Source organism: Zonotrichia albicollis, chromosome W, assembly GCF_047830755.1.
Source record: "Zonotrichia albicollis isolate bZonAlb1 chromosome W, bZonAlb1.hap1, whole genome shotgun sequence".
NCBI lineage: Eukaryota > Metazoa > Chordata > Aves > Passeriformes > Passerellidae > Zonotrichia > Zonotrichia albicollis.
Genome location: NC_133859.1, coordinates 7182776 through 7197474, shown reverse-complemented (window position 1 = coordinate 7197474; position 14699 = coordinate 7182776). Strand labels below are relative to the sequence as shown.

Genomic DNA, 14699 nt, shown 5'->3' with positions numbered 1-14699 from the left:
GGCTGCAGCAGGCTGCGGGGGCAGGGAGAGAAGTGCCCCGCGGAGAAGCGAGTGGAGGAATGCCAGTGATGGTATTTATCGTGTTTGAATGTAGTGATTTGTGTAGATTTGGTACATTTTAACCGTGAGTATGAGCTCAGAGAGTTCCTTTGCCTTGGATGTTTGGACTTGATCTCTAGACTGTGTGCTGTTATTTTGATTGTGTCCAGGAAAGTTGATATGAGTAAATGCTGAATTATGGTATGCTGTGTTGTGTTGAGAAAGTGAGCACTTTGAGAAATATGCCCTTCCCCAGTGATTTTGTGTGGTGATTTTCTTCCGCTGCATTGTGGTAATTTGATTCTCAGATTGTATAGTGGTGTTTGTGGAGATTTTAAGATTTTGTTGCAACAAGAGTAGCATTTTACATAGGAGAACTATAGTGCGGTGATTTATGTTTAACTTCGATAAAGTGAGTTAAAGGAATTCCAAGAATTCTCCCCCTCAGTAATTCAAGCCGTGGCTCTAGTGAATTTGAGATAACGGGGGGGGGGGGGGGGAGGGGGAGTGCGTGTGTCTGTGGGCATATCAGAGTTTCAGCTGTGACTAGAACAGCCTTTTTGCAAAGCAGCAAAACAAGTGTAAGTAGACACAGTGCCTAATTAGATTGTGCAAGAAGAGAACTAGAAAAGACTGATATTTTGTAAAACAGAGTTTATACAGAAGAGATAGAAGAGATGAATGAGATGAATTAGTTAATGAGACTTATGAGATTTATGAGACTTCAGTTGGTACTGCAGTAAGTCTTTACTGGAAACAATCTACTGTAGGGATTTAAAGTTCTCTGTAACAAACAGAATAGCCTGCCTTTGTGAGCAATTTCGGGGAGCCTTTGGTACATCAAGAGGCTAGCAGGCTGTGTGAGGTGACAGTGGCTGTGCCCTGGGCACAGGGACAGCTCTGGCTGCCCTGTCTCCCCAGGGAACACGGGAATGGCCTGTGGGCAAAAGCTGGATGTGCAGGTATTATTGCAGTGCGGTGTTTATGAGAAACACTGGTATTGCTGTTTTGCTGTTCCAATAAGTGTCAGGGTACACGCCCCGAGTGTAAATTAGAGGTTTCTGGTCAAGCGGATTCAGAACCTAAGGTCTTAGAGCTTGTGTGTGGGAATCACATCTGATACCTGCCACCTGGAGCTGTGTGTATAGGAGGAAAACTGAGAAACTACTGTGAAGGTCTGTAAAAAGGTTTGAATGGAAGCGAGATAGGGCAAGGAGAAATAAATAATGAGAACTGACCAGAGCAAACAGGTTCCTAAATTAGCCCCTTTTGGGAGGGGCTCACTGGGAGGAGGTTGCCAGTAAGAGCAGCTCAGAAAATAAAAAGATTTATAGTGCTTCATTGCTGTTAGTACTGTTTTATAATAGGAAGATAAATGGGATAGTTTTGTATGCTGAAATGTCTTTTGTTTTAAGAAATCACCCAGAATGACAAAGAGACTGTGAGATCAGACCGCTCTCTGGTCTTGGCCCTTGAAAAGGAAAACAAGGCAAAGAGAAGAGAGCAAATCAAACATGTTGTTCAGCATGCAGCATAAGATAGCAACGTATGAAATCAGGCAAGGATTATCATGCTGAAATGCAAAGCAATCACAGTTCGCAAAACGAGTACATATGACCTGCTAAAGGCTTCCTCCCAAGGTAAGGGAAGAGGGGTAAAGATGACCTCCCCAAAACGGAAGAATTTTTTGTCGGCACAAGGGTCATATATTCAGTTTTAAATAAAGCTTTAGTACCTGTGGAGAATGTTTATGTTGACGTGTGGGGAATGAATAACTGGCCAGTCTGAGAAGGCATACTTTTGCAAACCTTTAAAGTAACATGTGTACTATGTGCACCTAGAAGCTTTTGTACAATTCGCTCAATTTGCTAAACATTCTCAAATGAGAAAGGTTACTCTGGAGGCAAATAATATAAAGATGTTAGGCTTAATATTAACAGACACTGAAATTAAGAAAGACATTAGTAAGGAGATATTAGAATAAGTAAATGTTTTCAAGGGTATGGGCCTCTGCTGTGAAAGATGCTCCCCCATGGGATGCTCTCCCATCAAGCTTAATGAAAGAACACAACCAGTGAGAACTGAGTAGTACCCTCAAAGGGAAGGTAAGGAAGGAATCAGTCCAATAACTGATAGTACTGGATTAAAGGCTGTCAATAAGATAACACAGAATTTGTACCCTGTGGTAGCAAATCCATAGACCTTACTAACTTGTTTAACACCTGAGCTAACCTGGTTCAATGTTTTAGGCCTAACAGATGCCTTCTTTTGCCTCCCTATCCACGAAGCCAGCCAGAAAATTTTTGCATTCAAACACAAGCTCACATAGTCCATGTGCCTGAAGGCTTCAAAATTCCCCGATTGGAGAACTCCGATTGGAAAACAGCTTGCAAAGACCCAGAGTCCCGGGAAGCTCCACAAGAGGAAAGGAGGTTGTTGCAGTACATGGATGATCTTCTAGTAGCCACTTGGACGAGGGAAGCGAGAGAAGCCTGGACCGATGCTGAGATAAATGCATGGACCCATGCCTTAGTAACAGCAAACGGCATTCAGAGTTGTGCATGCTCATGGAGCCATCTGGAAGGAGAGGGGACTGCTGACCTCACAGGGAAAGAAGAAACAATCCAGCTGCTGGAAACAGTTCAGCTACCTGAATAGGCATATTAAGGCACACCAGAGAGTGAGCTTAAAATTGGAGGAAAGAAATGAGCTGGCGGGTGGAGAGGCAAAGAAAGCAGCAAAGGGTGAGGTACAGATTTTCCTCGAAAGTAAGCCATAATACAATAATACTAATCAAAAGAGACATACAGCTGCAAGGGGTGAGCTACCATTGAAAGAGAGCTAGTAATCCCTTCCCATTTTCGTGGTCACTAGTGAAGGAAGGGCACTAGAAAACACACTAGGGCCTAACTACTTAAAGCCTTTTATAGAGTGTGGCTCCTTTCTCGAAATGACCAAGGCTGCGAGTGATACAGAGTGCATTAAAATGAAGTGTTGAATTTGAAGTAGTAATTCCCACAGGCTTTCTAGAACACACATCTGATTGAAAGAATTGTTGTATCGTTGTCAGGAATTTATATGCCACTATCACTCAGGTAAGCTGATAATGTGATCCTTGCCTCCAGACTAACCTCAAAATACCCCCCCCCGGGCCAAAACTCGGTCAGACTGGGAGAGGCCATGGGCCTGTACAGCAGTGGCAAATCAACTTTTCAGAACTCCCAAGGAAAGGGGGGTATCAGTATTTACTGGTATTGATAAATACATTTTCAGGGTGGCCAGAAACATTCCCCACCAGGACTGTCAAAGCTCAAGAGGTGACCAGATCATTTTTACAAGAGATAATACCACGCTTCAGACTTCCAGCCACAATATCCTCAGATAAAGAATCACCTTTCATTTCCAAAATAGTGCAACAGATCAGTAGCCATCTGGGCACAGATTAGGAACTTCACACCCCATACCGCCCCCAATCAAGTGGCCAGGTGGAGAGAATGAATCATTTGATTAACCAGCAAATCATAAGACTGGGGCAAGAAGCTCTTCCACTAGCACTATTGCAAATTCAAACTAAACTTTTTGAGCTAAAGGAATGCTGAATCCTTTTGGAATGCCTTATACAAGACCATATAGAATACAAGGGGAATGTCCAGAATGTCCACTTACATGGTGGCATTAAGCAAACAGCTCAGAGTAATTGAGAAACATGCAGCTGGATCTCGGAGCAGGGAGTTAGATAGCCTGGGGTTGATGTATATGTTAAGTCTCTTACAGAGAAGACTTCGGAACCATAGTGGGAGAGACCACTGCAAGTACCTCTCACCACCTTCACTGCAATCAAAATCAAGGAGCAGAATGCCTGGATCCATCACTCTCGGGTGAAGAAGGCCCAGAAGCCCCTTCAGGAGTGACACCAGGAGACAGTGAACTGAGACTAAAACTTATTCGAGCAAAATGAGTATATTGCGGTCGGGAGTAGCTCATACTTCAGTGTACAGAATTGTTTTGTATGGAATTATAACTGAAGTTTTAGAACTAGAGAGTACCTCTACCCAAAGCAATGCTGAATGGCCTTGGCCCCTGGCATTTAATCAGTATACTGGATCCATGGAAAACATTCTGAGATAAAAGATTTAAACATATCTAGTGTAGTAATCCACGAGAATCAGGTATGTGAGGAGTAAGAATAGCAAGAACAGGAACTGTGAACACTTCAAGGAATCTGAGGAGAAGAAATCAAAGTAAAGTGCTTAGTCATCAACAGGATGGCTTATGAGAGACCAGATGTAATTAGTGTCTGAACCTCCCCTGGTGTATATGAACACCAGGGAGTCTGTGATAGCCTAAGTGAATCAGACTGTTGGTATAATTTCACCCTGATGCAGCCTGTAGAAGTGACCTGCCTTTGAGCTCGAGTTACTGTCAGACTTTCATTTGAATTCAAAGTGGACACTGCACTTTTTACCACAGCGGGGCCTTATACACCCCATACTAGTTCAGACTCTACCCAAACTCCAAACTTGAACCTAACGTAGTAAAGAATGTGACTGAACAACAGCTATTATTCAATCCAGAATGGTCTCTCAAACGTGTGGAGTTGATAATGCAAATTAACATCTCAAAAATCCAACCAGCCTGCTCCTCCTTCCTAAAAACTTCCTTTGAGGGCTGGACAACATGGTCACAAAAACAGGCATATCTCAGGAGCAGAACAAGAAAGGAAGGAGCCAGCTCTCCTGGTGCCTAAAACCAGGAACACCAAGAAATCAGTTTCCTTAGGTCATTTTCCAAGGTGGTTGGCTGAACCCCCAGGCAATGGCTGGTAAAGGGTGCTGAACTGCAGGTGGTAAATTAACCCAAGCAAAGAAGGTGATTTTCCTTATTTATAGCTGTCCCTTTTCCTACTGAGATTTGGATCAGTGATTGTCCCAGTCTGAGGCGGTTGGATTCTGCTTAATAGAGGTAGAGAGAGAGATCCCCTCAGAGCTCAGCAGCAGGCTGTAGGATTTTGAGCATCACTTTTGTGCTGAGTGTTTCAAATAGCAGAAACCTGATCCCAGTTTCTTCTGAGGCACTGCAATGAATTTAGGCTCTTCTCTCAAGATTTCCCCTCCATTATCTTCTGCCCTGAACACAGTCCACAGCTTGATCTTAGCTGGGGGCAAGGTGGGTGACCAGGAGAGACATTCTTGCTTGCCACACATCTGAGAAATCAGGTGCTTTGGAGGGAGAGGGAGAGGTTAGATTCCCTGAGGTCTCTACATTTCAGAACAAACATCTGCCTCAAGTATGACCTAAACCTCTGTCAGATACACTTGTGAAGTGTGTCTGAATTTGCAGTATGAGCCCAGCACATCCCTCTGGCAGGGAGGGATGATCATGGACAGAAAGCAGTTCCTGTTCCCCATAACAAACATCTAACTGGCATATTAGGGACAAGATTAGGAGTTTTAAATGGAATTGATTCAGAAATACTGATGAATAAACTGGCTGCTGCAGCCGGTAGCCTAACAAAATTGAAGCAGCCTTTATAGTAATCTCTATTGGCATTAGGAACTAGCCAGTGACAGATTTCAAAAGTACTGCCAAAGTAAAGAAGTATGAAGAGGCCGGGGACCAAGACCACAAATTGATAGTAGAAGCACTTAGTATAGTTCAAGATAATGTGTCTTTAGCTTTCAGTCGTATACAAGCACAGTTATGGATACAAGCAACAGCAGCTCTGATCATATAGGAAAGGGGTGAAGGTAATTTTCCAGCTGAAATTCAGAAAATTGAGTGGGATAATGCAATTGATTTTGAAAGGAAGTTTCAATCCTGGTGGACTATGGTGAATTTCACCTATGATCCTGTTTCTAATGTGGCCACTGCCTTTGTGCTTACCATACGTAATGCCACTGTTTATGTTATCCATCCCATCATTGCCCTAAGATTAAACCATGAAGAAACAATACTCTATCCTTCAGAACATAGAGTGTGGGCACGAAAAGATGAATGAAAAGTGGCAGACAGTAAACTTAGAATCCTGCATTACTAGAGAACAAATGAGATTCATTTGTGAAAGCAATACTGCTAATGCCCAGGATGTGTTTGGACACTGGACAGGGTATTTGCCACTTTGAAATTCATCCAGTCACTGACCAGAAAACTGTGCTCGTATATACTGGAAAAGGGCGTATGCTTGAGAACTGCTTGTGCTGCTGTACAAATTGATAGCAATGATGTTATTTTGTCTAGTAGAAACCATTCTAATCTCTGTATTTGTAATTTTGTTAAGATTATTGGGTGCGATTTTTCGTATTTTGTACCAGTAACATCCTACCAGCTGATTACAGCCAATTACACAGTGTATCACAGACAACTACCTACCCCTATTGGGGCGAACTTTACATTAGTAAAACAATTAATTAAGCACCAAGACCTATTAGAAGTCTTGAAAGAAATCCAAGAAAGTGGAAGGAAAATCTTAATTACTGTCCAACATGATACAAAAGAGATAACCAGAGTTCTACAAAGAATAAAATAAAATATGGATCATCACTGGTGAGATGTTATCTTTGGGTGGTCACCAACTGCAAATGGAATCTTTAATAAGTTGTGCCACCCTATTGTAGTTTTACTAATATTAGTTGGGATAAGCTTAAGATTATCTATTACATTGTTAATTTGGAACTAGAGAATACTACAATGAATGGTTGTACTAACCTCTTTATCAAACCTACATAGTGAAGCATTAAAAGACACTTATTGTCATGAAAGTTTTCATTAAGTAAAAGAATTTACTTATTTCCTAGGAAAGGGGAGAATGAGACAGAGTAGGGATCCATCCTGAATTAGGTGAAGTGTCTAACAACGGTGAAAAGTCAAACGGCCAAAGCTGAAGGAAAAACTCGCATGCCGAGACAGCAAGGAGACAGAGAAAGAAAAACAGAAAAGACCACGAGGTCAATTTGCCCTGACCTAGAAATTCCTTTGATAAAGAAGAACTGGCGCTAAGTGTCATGCAGAATGGATATGTATGAACTTATTGTGAAACTGTATGCATATGCATTTGGAAGGGGGATAAAAGGAGGTCTGAAATTTTCAGGGGTACGCATGCCTTTTTAGGAGGATTTTCTCCGTGTGCGTCCGATGTCGTAAATAAACATACCGAGCTTTACAACTTTTATAAAGTCGTGAGGTTTCTTCTTTTCTCCGCAAAACAGAGTCAACTGTAAATCACAGTATACTCAGGTGAATTAACTTTTGATGTGGATGAATCCTTATCCAGTGCCCGGAGGTGAGTGGTGTGGACTACGGCCCAATGCCAGAGGGAAAAACCGGGAGTCTGGCCGAATGCCAGAAGGAGAATGGGGTGGAGTCCGGTCCAATGCCAGAGGGAGAATGGGGTGCAGTATGGTCCAATGCCAGAATGCCAGGCGGAAAAAACTGGTGTTGAATCCTGGTCCAATGCCAGGAGGTGAGAGTGATGTGAGTCCAACTTTTTTCTTTTGGTCTGCACAGTCAAATTAGTAATGAAGAGTACCTGAAACGGGCTTTCAAACACAGGCATTAATGGTCTGCTATTTAATGATTTTATCAAAACTCAGTTTCTCTGTTTAATGTTATTGGTAATTTCTCTTTTTCCATAGCTTGTATGTTTCTCTCATCAACTTCTACATACTCTGTACTTTGCAAGGAGTTGTATTTCTCAGCTAACTTAACTCCCAAAGTACTTTTATTCTCCTATTTTTCTGTGTATTCAATTCACTGGTTTTCTGTTCTATTTTTCAAGATCTTATTTATTTATCTCTTGCTTCTGTTTCTTACTTTCACTTACATCTTAAATACTTCTTTCAACCCCTTACACTTAATTATTTTTTTTTCCTTACACCATTTTTCTACACAATACACTTCCCTCTAAGGAGATGTGGTAAAACTTGTAATGCACAATCTACATTACCTCTATTCTAATTTGTCTATATTCACTCTCACACATTCCTTCACACCCTCAAGACACAAACTGGATCCTTATTGCTAGATAATCACGGGTCCCTATAGCCCCCCCTCACCTTGGGGTTGGCCCACAGGTCTCATTATCTCTGGGCCTCTTGGAAGGGCCCAGACTCTGGTTGCCTCTGGTGCACATTCACCTGTGAGGCTGTCTGCGTGTCACTCACGCTCTTACAGCTACGGCTCCCTCACACATCTGGGGAGCACTAGTCTTTTTTGCAGGTCACACATACACACTTCCACTGCCCCCTTCCCACCTGCCCGGGAAGTTGAGGCTGACTTTGCTTGTGACTCACTCTCACACACACAACAAGACAACAATAAGGTACCTTTTACTTTCTCACCACTTATTACAAGTTTAGTCTTACTGGCCAGTTTTGGTGCTATTGGATATCCTTTCTGCCTATCTGTTTTTGTGTCTAACTTCAGATGTTACTTTGTTGAGACAGGACTTATCTGCTCCTGTATCAACCAAAAATTCTAATTAAACATTTAGGGGTCCCACCTCAAAGTTTACCAAGGGCTCTTCTAGATGTTGCATCGGGTCCCCTAAAGTGTAAAGCCCCTGACCCTCTAATCGTCACTTCTAAGGAGCTTCCCTAAATTATCTTGTTCCCTGGCTATTGCCGCATCGAGACTGAGCTTTCTACAAAACCTCCTGACATGTCCTGGCTCTCCACAGTAATAGCAATGTCGTTCTCTCAAAGGGACTTGAGGTGCCTCTATCCCTCTTGCACCTGACAGTACAAGAGGCCTATCCTTGCCTCCTCCTGGTGGTGGACCTGCCCACCCTGCAGTTTCTCTAGCTACAGCAACCATGATCTTAGCCTTGGCCTTTGCTTTTTCTTCCTCCCTCCTTAAATACACCTTCAATGCCTCTCTTAATAACTCATTAATGTCTTTCTCTTGCCAATCTTCCATCTTTTCCAGTTTTCTCCTTTTATCAGGCCAAGATTTGGTAACAAATTGGACTTGTAGTAGCATTTGACCTTCTAGGGTGTATGGGTCTATTCTAGAGTACAACTGGAAGTTCCGCTTTAGGCGGTTAAGCCAGGCAGCAGGAGCTTCATCTTTCTCCTGTGTACCCTCAAATGCCAATTGGGTATTAGTTCCTTTGGGAACTGACTCTTTGATCCCCCGTATTATCAAAGACCTATATTCCATCATGGCCTTCCTCCCCTCCTCCTGGTTAGGGTTCCAGCTGGGATCCGTTAGTGGCAATTTCTGTTCACCTGATGGCACCTGGGGTCCTGGACGGTTATCTTTCTCCCAAATTCTTATGCCAGCCGCCCTAATTATCTGAACCTCTTCTGGGGAAAATAATACACTCAGGATGGAATTCATCTCCCCCCAAGTGTAGATATTTGGACCTAACAATTGATCCACTTGGTTGGCTATGCCCACTGGGTCCTCAACTAAATGCCCCAACTCTTTCTTGAATCCTCTCACTTCAGAAGCTGTTAGAGGAGCATTCACAAAGCCAACACCTCCCGCTACTCCTCCCGTACGAACTTCTCTGAGGGGAAAGAGTCTCTCTGCCTTGGAGGTCTTGGATCTGGTGCTACAGGACGGCCCATCTTCAGATGCCAAACTACTTTGAGGGATATCTGGGTTACCCTGAACTTTCTGCCCATCAGCAGGTGTATTTGCTGATAGCTGTTTATCGGGCGAGGAGGCATTTGTGCCCCAACTGGAAGGAGGTAAAGGGACAGCAATAGGAGGGGGAGAAGTGCCTGAGTGAATATTAAGTGGAGCTTGAGAAGGGGTGGAGAATGCAGCAGGTGGAGTAGGCGCCTGTGGTTATGCAGAAGGAACTGGAAGAGATACTGGATTTATCATAGCGGAAGCTGAAGAGGTAGAAGGAGGAGTTTGAGCAGGTGGTAATGAGATGGCAGACAGGGGAAGAACTGGACCTGCCATTTGAGGTGCTTGAAGAAGAGGGTTATAAGGTGGAGGGGCAGAAGGAGGCAGATAATCCAGGGGATCCCATCTTTTACTAGTCCTATCATCCCCTCCTTCATTCCCCTCTTTCTTCCTCTGTATCTTACAAATTTGCACCCCTTCATCCTCAACAGTGCTCTTTACCCAGCAAAATACATACAATAATTGCTCAGGATCAGTATCCCCTTCAGCTGTCAGATAATTATTTAATTGTTGGCACATCCACTTATCCTTCGTCCCACACCAAGGCCATCCTCCTTGCAACTCTCATTCTGGCCACACTTCCATACAATAATGGATCATTTTCACTTTATGTAATCCCTCCGTGGCCTGTATAGAATCCCATTTTACTAACAGTTCCCCTAAGGGACTATTGGGAGCTATGTCCCTCAGTCTCTTGCCAGTCTTTTTACTATTACACCCTCCCATTTTACAGGTCTTAACAGTAAGAAGTCCCAAAGGTACCTTTACTGACCAGTAATTTCAAAAAAACCTTCTTTGAGGAGCTTCAGCCTCCTCCACTCAACTTCAAATTTCTGCCTGATGCTCAGGACTTTATACTGAAACAACTGCCCGATCTCTTGATTGCCCAACTTTCCCAAGGTCAGGTCTTACATCTATGGGGACTTGAACACACGAAGCCTCGGCCTAAGAATCCGGGTCGTGCCTGACTCCCTCAGTCAGGAAAAACAACTGCCTGATTTTTAGTTTGCCTAACCCGCCAATTTTTAGGCTTCACCGTATCAGGACTTAAAAGCAAACCACAGCCTCCTTCGCTGGGGTTTGTGCCTGACTCCTGTGCCAGGACTTACTTTTGCCTGCAGGGCTTGTGAGCTACCCGAATCCTTCTCAGGACTGACAAATCTTACGCGAATCCTTCTCGAGACTTACAAATGCTACCTGAATCCTTCTCGGGACTGACAAATCTGCCTGACTTCCCTCTGTCAGGACTTACTTTGGGTGCGTGCCACTCATACAAATATTCCCTCCGCACGCCCGGAGGGGGGGGGCCCTTTATTCCCCCTTGGGAGACGACTCACTCACGCTAATTCCACGTGCTTCCCCCTGTTTCCGGCCGGCCCCTACGCAGGAGTCCGGAAACGCGGTACTGAGGGGTCCACTCTCAGGTCGAGGGTCCGGCTACCGGCCTTCATCTAATTCACAAACACATGGGCACGTCTCCCACTCCCGCCACCAGGTTTCTCACCAGTCCGGTGCTCCGGTGCTCCTCTGTTTCGCTGGTCCTGAGCTGATCCCTCTGGTCCTGGTAGCCAGCTGTCCTGAAGTTCCAAGATGGCCAGTCTTGAGTCTTCTTGCAGCATGGCTATCCCGGACGAGCTCCCAGCTGAAATAAACAGGGCCAGGAGACTTCTTCTCCTTTTTAATGCCTTTATTAAAAGTGATCAGCTCAGGATTGGGCAGCTGGGCAGGGCTGCAGTCCCTGTCGTGTCTCTCAGGGCGACTCAGAGGAGGAGGATATGCACAGCTCTGTCCACTAGGGGCAGAGCTGGGGAATCCGGTCCTCGTGGGAGCCTTTAGGGCGTGGTGTCCCCGTCAGATGTTGTTTTGGTCTGTGGCTCGCTTCCTGCCAGACCTGGCCCGGGGGCTCTCGAAGACAGGGTGAGGAACAACGAAGGTTTCCAGCGTCTCTGCAGGCTCAGCAATTGGCTCTTCACGTCCAGACATCAGTCTCTCAGCTCTTATTTAGCTCGTTGTTTTGCGGGTTTTCTCTGTGCCTTTGGAGTCGGGGTCCCAAAAAGCTTGCTGGTCTTAGAGTCACTTTGCATAACCCCCCCCCACTCTCTCAGGTGTCTTCACTATGCTGGGAAAAGTACACCTTAGCCTCGGGGAAGGGCCATTACTTCGCCCTAGCCAGGGCTTTTACTAATACAAAGGGAGCGATAAGCTACAATGACCCGTGATTACCATGACAAAACACGCAGAACCTTGGCAGGGACAGTGATCTGGCTGCCTTTTTGTAACTTTTTCTCAAAAAAAATATTGACTGAATTTTTCTTCATAACAATGTTCATGATAATATTCTGTACATAAATCATGAACTAAACTTCAAGCTTAAATCTATTTTTGTTTTTACATTTACTACATTCAAGCAAGACTTAAGGGATACAAAAGGCTCTCTCCTACATCTTACTTATACAATCGTTTTAACACATCTTTAACATTTTTAAATTTTTCAAAATACAGTTTCAAAGTCTAATTAGTTTCTTCTACTATAGAGCACTCATTACAGCAAAACAGCTGGTCAAAATGACGAGTTACATGAGAGGTTTTTTCTCAGTCTTTTAGTCTATTTGTTGCTTCTGATGTTTTCAAAGTCTATGCAGAGATTAAAAAGGCAACATAGTGGATATGCTAAGCCAAACCAGCTGAAATTTGGCCCAACGCATTCACCATGCTGATTTCTCTTTCACAGTCTCTGCCAGGAAGAACAAAAAGTTATTTTTCATCTAAATGAAGAGCATCTTGATAGTAATGCTCTTTGGTGTTGCTTATCTATCATCACTGGTCTCTTAACTGCTTAGTGCGCTGGAAAGGCTGGGCTCGCGTGGACTCTCGAGTTGTCCTTGCCGCCGAGCAGCACTGAGCCTTGAGCGTCAGAGACACTGTCCGTGGCGGCGCCGGCTGAGCCGCGGAGCTATACTTGCAGTCTGTTAAGGTACATTTAGGTTGCCAAGTTGAAACTAAGGCCCCCGCTGGCCGCGGGATGGAGGGAGAAGCGCTCACGCTGGAAAAGTGCTCCAGTCTGCGCTTCACTTGTGTCGGAGCAGGGCGACCCCCTCGCGCTGGGCTTCTTGTTTAGCAAGATGCGCTGGCAGGCTGAATCACTGAGTGCGCCGGACCTAGCGCAGCATCCGCAGCTGGGCGGGTTGCTCCCCCTGCGGCAGGGCTCTGCTTCCCCCACTGCTGCCGCCGCTACCGCCACTGCAGCGCAGCATCTCGGGCGGCGTGGGTCGCTCCCCTTGCCGCGGGGCTCCGCTCCCCCCGCCGCTGCTGCTGCCGGGAGAGCTCTCTACTCATGCCCGCCACCACTCGGAGCTGCCGCTGCTGCCTCAGGAGAGCTGCTTGCTGTGGCTGCTCCTCATGGCACAGCGCTCATGCTGAGTTCCGAGTGGCACAGCTTCGCAGGTGCTCCAAGCCGTGGCTGCTGCCGCCATCACAGCACGGCTGCTGATTTATTGGGCGTGTACTTGCAGCGCCAGCACCACAATGCACGTTCTTGCAAGTCTATATGCAGCAATCTTGGGAATTCTCTTCTTAAGTCGACAGTCTATAGTCCCCGCTTTTCTAAAAAGCACTTAAATGTTTATACGCTGCTTGTCTGCTTATTACTTTCTAACTTGAATTTTCAGCACTCTGCAGCCTTTTACAACATATCGGCGGCATTCAGTCAGACTCTCTTATGAGGTCGCCAGGGCACTGCAGCCCGCCCTTTCGCCTTTCATCAGGTCTCTTGTTTAGGGTCGCTTGAGACGCGGGGCCTGCTGTTTGTGCCTCCCGGGCTGCGCCGGGACTGACACCGAAATACTGCACTGGACTGTGGCTCACAGGTTCAAACTTCTTTTAGGTCCCTGTTCAGGCACCATTTGTTGCAGAATGAGCCATTTGTCGGGTGCAGGGAAGACTCGGACACTCACTATGAGATCAGCAAGCTCCGTTTATTGAAGAGAGCATCAGACACTTATACAGCAAGTAATGAGCTCATGAATATTCTGTAATTTACACCGTCTATTGGCCACACTACAACATCAGCTCTTCTTCATTCCTTAGGGGTTACATCTCTCTTTTCTTATGTCTCTTTCCCTATTTGTTATCATACTACAGCTAGGCCCAAGGACATGCTATCTTGCAGGTGCAAGACAGAATTAGCCACAGCCTTGTACTTTTCCAATTCTTAGCTACTCTCCCAACATATTAACACAGTGTGGAGTTTTGTTTTCTGTGAGAAGATGGAGTTGAGTTGGCTTAGCTGAGGCATCTCCTTCAGCTGGAGTCCAGAGGGAAGAGCTGGATGTCAGATGGGTTCCAGTACAGGGCCACAGCAGAGTTGTAGACCAAGGACCAAACACAGGGGATGAAGAACTTCTCAGTTTGCTCCTCCTCCATATACTTGAATTCAGCTAGGGGAACTTCTGTTACAAGAAACCAAAGTCCAGTGAGGGAAGGTTTGCATGTCTGTAAACATGCAGCCCATGTGAACACTGAAGAAAGAGGTCTGGTGAAAAAAAATAATGGAAGGAACTGAACTGTTAGACCTGAAAGAAAATATTTATGAGATAAAAAAAAATTTATAATTTCCTCTTTGAACTGAATGCTACATTAGCATGTTGTATTCAACCCTTTTACCAACGGTCACACTCAATTTGCCTGTTAACAAAGACTAAACATGTGAATCCTTTACAAAACACAAAGGTTTTAAGAAAAACTCATTTTTAGCAGCTCCTCAACAGCTTTCTTGCCTGTGCATGTACTGCCCTGTTTATTCCAGTTTTCCCTAAAAAGCACTGTGCTATTAATTGTACTCAGCTCCTTAGCAGGACAATCCTTTGTAAAGACTGTAAGAATAAACACAGCCTTTGATATGCTTTCAGGAACCCACTCTTATTGCAAATTGACTTTTCCCATCTAAGTCTCAAAGCCTTTATGTATGTAGGAGTTTCCAGGAGAGGAATGCTCTTCCTCCAGGAAGCGAGGTGGGAAGCATGTTT

General features: G+C 44.8%; 1 protein-coding gene across 2 annotated transcripts in view; it reads right to left on the bottom strand.

Moving 5' to 3' along the window:
- Positions 1 to 14699, bottom strand: part of LOC141726923 (dymeclin-like) — a 226948-nt gene that overhangs the window by 76528 nt on the left and 135721 nt on the right. Inside the window, exon 3 of one of the 2 annotated variants that reach the window (XM_074532016.1) lies at positions 11180 to 14123. The exons of the other annotated variant lie outside the window; for it this stretch is intronic. Within the exon in view, the coding sequence (XP_074388117.1) occupies positions 13975 to 14123 (149 nt within the window). The 3' untranslated portion in view covers positions 11180 to 13974. The remainder of the gene's footprint in view (positions 1 to 11179; positions 14124 to 14699) is intronic. 2 annotated transcript variants of the gene reach the window in all.